Source organism: Lepisosteus oculatus, chromosome 9 (assembly GCF_040954835.1).
Source record: "Lepisosteus oculatus isolate fLepOcu1 chromosome 9, fLepOcu1.hap2, whole genome shotgun sequence".
In the NCBI taxonomy this organism is placed as follows: domain Eukaryota; kingdom Metazoa; phylum Chordata; class Actinopteri; order Semionotiformes; family Lepisosteidae; genus Lepisosteus; species Lepisosteus oculatus.
The window spans coordinates 43,595,448-43,605,228 of NC_090704.1; the positions used below are offsets into that span (position 1 = coordinate 43,595,448).

The 9,781-nt window shown below is 39.2% G+C and overlaps 1 protein-coding gene across 1 annotated transcript in view; it reads left to right on the forward strand.

Annotated features, from left to right (window-relative positions):
* The window catches only part of LOC102695669 (heparan sulfate glucosamine 3-O-sulfotransferase 3A1), a 35,783-nt gene extending 30,644 nt beyond the window's left edge, over positions 1-5,139 (forward strand). The window contains exon 2 of the mRNA XM_015355898.2: positions 3,212-5,139. Within this exon, the coding sequence (XP_015211384.2) occupies positions 3,212-3,857 (646 nt within the window). The 3' untranslated portion in view covers positions 3,858-5,139. The remainder of the gene's footprint in view (positions 1-3,211) is intronic.
* The last annotated feature ends 4,642 nt before the right edge of the window (positions 5,140-9,781 follow it).

Sequence of the window (9,781 nt, forward strand, 5' to 3'; positions counted from 1 at the left end):
GCTTTTTGTGAGTAAAGCATGGACCCTTGTTAGTACGTTATAAAATTTACCCATATTACATTGTATTATGTAAATTCTGTATAGGGAGTTGCATTATTCATTTCAAGAGATTTGGCAAGATAAAGTAATCATTTAATGTACATGACTGAATGTACATTCACAAGGAGCATGTCCAGCTACAGAAATTAATTAATAAGGGCTAATTTCAAAGCAGTCCTTCAGTGTTCTGTGTATCATTTTCATCCAAACCTTTCTTTTGTGCCTTTTTTAATGTGAGATTGTCAAGAGACAGCTGTTACAAATGTATGGGCAGGTGCACACATTAAACGGCATGCTTTAAAAGCTATACAGGCTAAAAAATCTAGTCATTTGCATATAAATACATTTGTAAAACTTTTACAAAAGTAAAAATATTAGTCAAAATAGCTGACATTTCAGTGGAGTTTATCAGAGGCTTTTAGACCATTGTGCCAGACCCCTACATACAGTACTGTCAGGGGATGCCACTTTGTGAAAGAACTTCTCTGCTTTAAGCAGTTCCAGCAGAGGTATGAATAATTGAAGGGCGTTTTCTGTAGTCTTTGAATTTTAAAGCTCTTGTCTGTGGAGGGACTAAATGGCAGAAGATGACTGTAAATCATTAATAAGCTGCTTTTATCCACTTGATGCAGGTCAGTGTCCTGAAGGAATGGATCACAACAGAATAAATTAGCCTTCTTCTCACCTCCTGCGAGCTGCAAACTAAAATGCAGTCCTGTTTTAAAGTACAGGGTTGTTTTTGTGTGAATATGTGAATGTTCAGGGGGACAAAATCTGCCAAAATATCCCCACAAAAACAGTAACTCTCAACATTACAGTTTGGGGATGCCTCCACAAGGTACATTACTTTTTTATATAGCAGGCGGCATCTTCTTTTAAATCTTTTAAGTGTCAAAATATTTTTTTTTTAAACTTCTGTCAATTTTCATTTTTGTGCAGTACAGAATGGTCAATCTTCAAATGAGTCTTTACCTGTTTTCTGTATGGGTATAGTAGACCACTGGGCACAGAGAGAAAAAATAAAACTCCTCAAGGGAGAAAATAATCCTCTGGTTGTGCAAGACCCAGGGATTGCCTTCCCTCCAGGGAATGAGTCTCGTGATGTGTTCAAAATCAGGTTCTGGATTGTGGATTCGTAGTCCTTAGGCATTTCATCTGGAGTACTGCAAATCAGTTGGTAACTCGTCTGGTCTGAAATAAATTCGATCCTGATGTTCTCGGGTCTGTCAGTCCTGGATCACTCTGTTCAAGGGTCTGTCATCCTAGGGTCTAGTGTCACAGGTCCCCTGGACACAGGTTCTCCTTGCCATTGGTTGACCCAGATGTCTTGGGGACCAGGCAGTGGAAAGATAAGGACCTGGAGACTGTAGTTTGGCCAGGCTGAAAATAATACTGAGGGTGGAAAAGAAAGTATCAAATAACATGTTCTGAGTAGCAGCAGCAGTAATGGATTATAACTTAAGAGTAACAAAAGACTGAACACATAGGTCTTAAGCCTTGATTTAAAGGCTGAGTCACCAAGTAAAAACAGAAAGGGATTCAATGGGGAAGCCCCCACAAAGAAGAGGAAACATGTTTGTATGCGTTCGTGTGTGTGTGTGCTGTGCGTTTATTCTTTTCTTATGACCTGTACAAGAAGAAGAAACTCTGAACGTGCTCTTGTGTAAATTCTCTCCCCTTAAAAAAGAAATAGTTTATTGAAAGCATGTGTGAGGCTGTTATTTTTCACCCCCTTTGCTTTGAAAAGCAGGTCCTTTATTTTCTAACTTCCAACATGAGCATCTAAGGTAACGTAAATCTGACCCACAGGGATTTGTGATGAACATTTGTTTTTTTACGGATTGTATTATTACTGTAAAATTGACAGTCTGCAGGAAAATACTGCATTTACACATAATGACACGATACACTGCTGCAGTCTTGCTTTTTTAAGTGGTTCATTAATGAAGAGTAAAAATACAATTTGCTTAACATCTCGCTCTCCTCCATTGTCATCTTGTTGTCCTTGATGTATAATTACAACGACAACACTGAAAAAGATCTTTTGACATCAGCACTGTAGCTTGGAGCAGTTTTCAAACTGTACTGAATTGACGCTATTGTTTTGATAATCAGATAGCCCCAGCAGCCTTGAGGGCCTGTTCAGAACCGAGGAAATAATGAGCCGTGAAATGGTGGCATTTTCATTGAGAGAGCTTTTAATAGCTGAGATCTACTGTGCTGGGAACATTTGTTTCAGGTTTTGCACAACAGTACTTGTGCAGGAGGATACAAAGCTGTCATAAATCTTGCACTTGTAGATTACTTTATATACATTAGTGGGCTGTGTTCTCATTAAATATAATGAAGAAGTTTGTCTGGTATAGGCCAGTTCAGAAATGGCCTACAGTATACTGGCCTATACAAGTTATCTGTAATTTGGTACCACCTGAAATGAAGTCAGATTTTGATGGGAAAAATCTTGTGTGTTGAAAACCGAAATTTGACATTTTTTCAAGGTTTCTTGGTGGCACTAATAATCATAAAGTTGGAAAATGTTTCAGGAGCATTTTCTAACTTAAATATATACAGTATATCATTTAAATGAAAACTTAAATGCATGGGTCTGAGAGTTATTTATTTAATCAGTTTTATAAGGCTTCTTAAATTTCTCAAAACCTTTTCAGCTAATTGAAAACTTATCTCCTTTTATACAAAGAAGTAGTTGAGAAACTTTCAAAGTTGTCATTCTGTTAATGTTAAAAAGTGCAAACATGTTATGTAACACAACTAATGGATGAATACTCCATGAATTCTCACTTCTGCACAGTAACTGTATTGGACAGCATATAGATAAGTAATGAGCCTGTGGATAAATGTGATTAAGTTCTTAATTAAAATACTCAGTGTTATGGCCGATGTGATCGTGGACATCATAGGACTCAGTGGTTTGCTGTTTGACATACTGTAGCTACACAGTCAAGTCAGTCAACACAGCCAACCGTTACAGGTTAAAAGGCAATAGAATATCTGCATGGGTAGTCTCTGATGTATACAGTATCTTTACTGTAGGCCACTTGAAAACAATTACTTGTTTCTTTCTTAATCAACACGTGTATCAGATCTGTCATTTTGATTGTTGGGAGACACCTCGGTGTTTGTATGTTCAGTGGCTGTCACTTATTCTCCTCAGGGACCTGATGCCTAAGACCCTGGAGGGCCAGATCACCATGGAGAAGACCCCCAGCTACTTTGTGACCCGGGAGGCTCCGGCTCGGATCTGCGCAATGTCCCGGGACACCAAGCTGATCGTGGTGGTGCGGGACCCCGTCACCAGGGCCATCTCCGACTACACCCAGACTTTATCCAAGAAGCCCGACATTCCCACCTTCGAGAGCCTGACCTTTAAAAACAGGACTACGGGTCTGATCGACACCTCCTGGAGTGCCATCCAGATTGGCATCTATGCCAAGCACCTGGAGAACTGGCTGCAGTACTTCCCCATGGGCCAGATCCTCTTCGTGAGCGGGGAGCGGCTGATCAGCGACCCGGCCGGAGAGCTGGGCCGAGTCCAGGACTTCCTGGGCCTCAAGAGGATCATCACGGACAAACACTTCTACTTCAACCAGACCAAGGGCTTCCCCTGCCTGAAGAAGGCCGAAGGCAGCAGCAAACCCCACTGCCTGGGCAAAACGAAAGGCAGGACCCACCCCAATATTGACCCAGAGGTGGTGCAGAGACTTCGGGACTTTTACAGACCCTTCAACATGAAGTTCTATCAGATGACTGGCCATATATTTGGCTGGGAGGAAGAAACAGACATTACACTCAATTTGTGAAATACAATGAGGAACTCAGCCTACAGGGGTTTCAGTAAAGGACATGATTTTGATTTGAAATGAGTCTCCGTCTAGGTGGGATCGAGTTATCTGAATTTTGGATTTAGGCACAAATTTCAGGGACACCACGCCATTGTTCAGCAAAATTCAATCAAAGCAATATGCTTTGGGAAGAAAAGTGAGTTAGCCAGTTTTGTAAAATGACTTGAAATATTAACACTGCAATGAATTTTTTAACTAAAGCTTCAGTGCACTTAGGGGATCTGATAAATATAACTGTAAAGCAGTTTTTTGGGGTCTTGAAAAAATTCTATTTTATTTTAATGTAGTATTCAGTTTCCAGAGAGCGTAGCTTTGAAATATTGAAATATTTTCAAGGACTGGGAAAAAAGCCATGCAGACATCATATGCAGAAATGTCATCAATATAATATTTTTTCTCTTTGTGGGGGTAACCAGGTCTGAGTGAATGTGCAATGCTTTTATTGATGTGTCTATTGTCCCTTATGAAGGCTGGGTTCTTGATGTATCTTCCTGCGTGAAGATATTACTATAAATCCAACCAAGCTGCTTATAAGCTTTGTGTTTAAAAAATAAATGATAAAAAGAAATGTATTTTTGGAAATTATTTATTTAAAGCAATTTACATGTCACGTATATAACTATTTTAAATAAGCCTTCACTGTTTTGCCATTTTACGTTCAAACAGATTTTCAATGCTTGTGGATGTTTTCTTTTGTTTGTGCTTTTTTGTAACCAAAAACTATGATAAACAGTTATGTTTTGTGGAATTTCCTTTTTTTTAATTAAGAGTGTTCTTTAAACTGTTTCCCAAACCCAACACCTTTGAAACAGGTCAAACTGTTATTAAAGAAAGACCTTCAGATTACAGAACTGTTCTAAGTAAAACAGGATTTTGTCAGGGCCTTTTGTCAAGTAATGGAAGAAGTATTTTTTCGGTAACAGCAAGTCAAGATCTGCTGAGGATATGCAACGTGTTTAACGGTGTTTGTGTTTCTAGATGCTTCCAAATTAAACTGAGTGCATTAGCTGCAGGTCTGGCAATGTAGAAATCCCAAGAGCCCTTATGCTTTGATTTGGAGCAAGCCCCTGAAGACCCCCGTCACCAGCTGAGCCTCCAGCTGGTTATGGGTACAAGTTTGGGAAACACATTGTGTTTGGTGCTATTTCCAATCTATTATACTGTTATGTGTTTGGTGTACTTAATTTAAGAGGTTGTTTGTTTTATTTTTTAGGCACACTTGTAATAAAATAATGGAACAGATTATCATGTGGCCTATTGTGTTATGCTTACTTTGTACTGATCCTGCTCAGGTCTGTGTATTCCTAGCATGTTTACTGTGGATTATTTTTATTTACATTTTCAAATGCCTCTGAAGTAGCTGATTGCTGACGGGGCTCAGAGATCTCCCTGGCTAAGAAGTGTTATCCAGGATGATTGTAGGGATCGCAGCGCCTTGATGCAAGCTGTTGGTACAGTATGTTTCTTCTGACTAATATTAGACCATACTCAAAATAATCAGAGCTGGCCTGATGCCTATGGACTGTAGGTGTTCAAACAGAAAACTAGACGTTGACGGTGGTTTCAGATAGTCATCTACCGAAGTAGAATATTTATAGTAGCAATAAATTTATATAGAAGTAGCAATATTTATAGTAAAAATCAGTATTTTATACTGTGTATTTATTTCTCAGGATACATCAAATCAAGGCGCTTCAAGGCACAGTACTTGATGTGTTCAGAGGAAAAATTCCTGTTTGTATTATTATTCTTAGCATGAGAGTTATGGAAAAGACATAGCGCTTATCAAAGTGTACCATCCTATTTTTGTAGCTTGCCCCTGGGTTTGCTGTGTTGATAATCCAAGTGTGTGTCAGGCTTAGAACAAAGCAGAGAGAGGGAATCCTGCATCAGCACACTGTCTGAGGCATGTCAGATGGACTCTCAGTCTATATATAGAGCTCTGGCATCGTGTCTGAACTGAATAATTAGAATCAAGAAGATCCAGGGCATTCTTTCGAAAAGAAACTGGCTTCTTGTACTGTACTCCCTGCCTCTGATTGCCAAGTTTTGCTTTGTTCAGACCTATTCGTCTCTGCTGAAGACTGCCACAAGTGGTTTTCCACACGGCCTTTTTCCAGCTCCTAAACTTTGTTTGTTTTCACATATAGCAGAAATTTCTGCAGCTCTGCACTTCTTCACTACTGCACCCATGTAAACATTTAAGGCACCAGAAAAAGACCAAGTGCAGTTGATTGAAAGGAGGTCTACCACAGTTTAGGCGAAAAATAATTTCCAGGGCTGACTTGAGTCCTTTTCATGGAGGGGAACCAGTTAGCTTCAGTCTATCCACTACAGAGTGTTATCTTGGAGCAGTTTCAACGAGAGATGCAATGCATTGCCACATTGTTCATTGTGCATGCACTTCATTGTAGACTTTTACATTGTGGTCACTTTTTAATGCTAATTGTTCTGAAGTAATCCTGTCAGATTTAGGTGTACCTTCTTACCTTGGGGAAAAACTAAACCCCCTTGTTAAAAACATCTACAGACATGAAATTCTTAACACAATCTAACATAAATCATCAGTATTTCTACCATAAGAAAATGAATTTTCCGAAGACTTACTGTGCCTTTAAAGGAATGCATTTTAAGGAATGATATTCACGAAGTATCAAAATAAGAACAGTAATGTATTTTTAGATCTTGTACTCTTTAAAACAAAGCCAAGGAGTATAATGGTAGTTTTTGGAGTGTTTATTACAAAATTAGAGAGAACAGTACTATTGCTGCAAACATACTGTAGCATGTACCATCATAGCCACTACAACATCATAAAATACATTTTCATTTCTACTTTAATTTAATTAGTATACAATCTCCAAAGCATAATAAGTATTTTTTAAATGGTTTTCTAAAGCATGAGTTATATTAATATTTAATTATTTTTAAAGTTAATTTTACACGAGTACTCCCGTGGAATTAATTGCCAATATTTGTTGTATATTGTAGCCTATTAAGTTATTGTAAAACATATTTTAATTGTTGCTGAGAGAAATACTGACATTTTTAGACCTTAGTTGTAAGAAGGATTCCTATTCATTAGCAGAAGATCTTTCTAACAATGGCCATTCTGTCCTGCAATGCCCAGAGATTAGCAAAGAATTCAAAGTGTGTCTTTCAAAAACTCCTCCAGTGCATCTGTTTAAATGGTACTCAAGATTTGTTCTAATCAACCATTTTAAACTCACTTTAGGTCCTCCTGCCTAGATAGACCCTGAGTTGCTGAATTGAGTTAAAATGTGAATGCCTCTTTCTTTCGCGAGGAAAATAAATCAAATAAAGAGGAATGAAATCAGGTCAAGTTCAAGTTCACGTTTATTTGTCATTCCACCCATATACAGGTACAGTATACAGTGGAACGGAATATCGTTCCCCCTAGTCCACGGTGCAAATACAGGCAGGAGAACAACATTTTGCGCCGTTTTTTCCGGACCCGGATTAGCCGCTGCGTCCGTGCGCGCCGCCAGTTTAGGATAAAAAACGTTTGGGCTATAACCAGTAAAGCTCATACAACTGCATTTCGGGTGTCATTTACGTGTGTTCCAATGTACTTTGTGAAGCTTTATCAATGGATTGCAGCAGAGAAATTTCTGTTGTCGTGTGTGAAGTTCACAGCTTTGTCACAGTACTGTTGTCACAGCAAATACCTGTTGTTTCCCTCTTCCCTGTTTTGAACAGTTCCCTTTGAGTTACGGGAAAACAAAACTGACAGGCTTTGATGGTGAGCCAGGACTGTCGGGGAAAAGAGAAGGTGTTTACCAAGGTGTCTTACTCTGCACGGCACCTTCGAGATCTTCTTCTTCACGGAGAGCACCGCAGAAGACGATCTTGAAACAAAAGGGAAAGGGGCCCGGGGATTTTGCAGTGCTGCTGAAGTGCTCAGGCACGGCTCATTAAAGATAGAGCGAAACAAATGTGTTTGGAATAAAAGTAGAAACCTGATTTAAAAAATATAGGCTCCTCTTTTCCATCTGTTCTCCGCGGTCCCTACGCGAGCAGCAGCAGGGCGCCTTACCGAGTCACCTGAATGCAATTACGCCGCATCCCTCCCTCTGGAAATCTTATTAAGAAGCGAAGCGTATACTGCGCGGCAGGGTTCTTAAAACGACCCAAGAAAGAAAGAAAGCGAGCTCCTGTACGTTGGAGGTTGTTTTTCTTGAAACACTTTCCTGCTTCACAATTAAAAGGTATTTTGTAGCGTTAAAAAAACAACAACAACTGCGCTAATGACGTGGTGGAGTAAAAACAGATTTTAGTTGTGTAATGAATTTTGCCCACCTTGAAGCCTTAAATAACTGCGAATTTTAGCAGATCTTTGCGAGCCTTTCAAAGAGTTAAGGTACCCAGTTATCAGATTTGATTTTACCACTATTTTACTTGTAAAACTCTGCTTGGACCAGGGCTGATGTACTGTCTAATAACGACTCTGAGACATGAGGGTCAGAAAAGTGCTTTGAATGTTTGTGTGCTGGTGGTCTTTCCACACTGTGTTGCTTTCCAAACCCCGGGGCTCTCTGTAGTCCAAGAAGCTGGGCTGTAGCAGGATGTTGGAGTGCCCAAGACCTGTTTTTCCTGGATGTCAAGAAAGACCACTTAATCCTTTTTGTCTGGCAAAGCAGGCAGAAAGAAAATTACAAAAGCTTAAACTGAGAACTAAGAAAATTAGGAGCTACATACTGTACCTCACCTTGCATGAAGGTTTATATTAAACTGAAGTAGTACTGTGGCAACAATAAACATATAGCCTTGGCGTTGCGGAACATGTAAACGATACATATCCCATCAGCAACAAACATGCGTTTCTACGCCAGTTACAGTACAATGACTTAGCCAAAGGGACAAACGAGCCAGCCCTGAAATCTAATAATAATGTTCATTTATCAATGGCTGACATACAGTCAAAAAAGGGTCAGCCTATATATAGGAGTGGGTAATTCTAATATCTCTCTAACAACAGACTTTTTATTAGAAGGCTGCTTTTTGAAACACACACTTAAGCAAGGATTACTTTCATTTTACTGTACCTTCATTGTCAAAAAAGGATAGTTACACCTAATATTTTAACACAGAACATAGTATTCAGCTTCCAAAACGTTCCCATATTGAACAAAACCTCATGTATCTTGTGTCAGCTTCAGGATGTGGTTTATCTCTTTTCGCATGGCAGAAAAACAGTATCTAAAACCTGAGGATGTTTTTAAAGGGATGTGTCACCTGCCAAGCGAGCAGGTTTGGCTCAAAAGTAAAGAAACTCCCAAACAGCAGTCTTCAAATGCAAACAAAACTGGACTTATTGGCATCAAAATAGGGATAACAAAAAAAAAACCCTCACAGGAGTACTCTCCACACACCTTCCCTCCAAGGCTGAGCTCCATACTGAGCTCTCCCAGTCCCTTTTGTAGCCCCTCCTCTCCAAGGACCATCCTCTTAAAGGGACTCAGTCACGTTCTTTAACAGACATTTAACAGAGATGGGCAATTTGATCAAAATAAAGTATTTAACCATCCATAAAAACTTATACATTTTAACAGAGTCATGCAACAGTTATATATCCACTTAAAACAAATAACCTTACATCTGTTATTTATAGATGGCTCACCAGTCACATTTCCCTTTAAGATCATTTGTGGGAGCATTGTGGGATACTACAAACAGGAAAGGTGACTGGTGGCCATCTTGATCAACACAATACAATACTCCACTGGGGAAAACACTGCAGTGATTTTAGGGAAACAAAAAAAAGGTAAGTATCATTCACACTTCATTTGCATGACATACACACTCTCAAACATACCAGAAGGGTAGAGGGAAAAATTGGAGTATTTCTTATTCATCAAAAG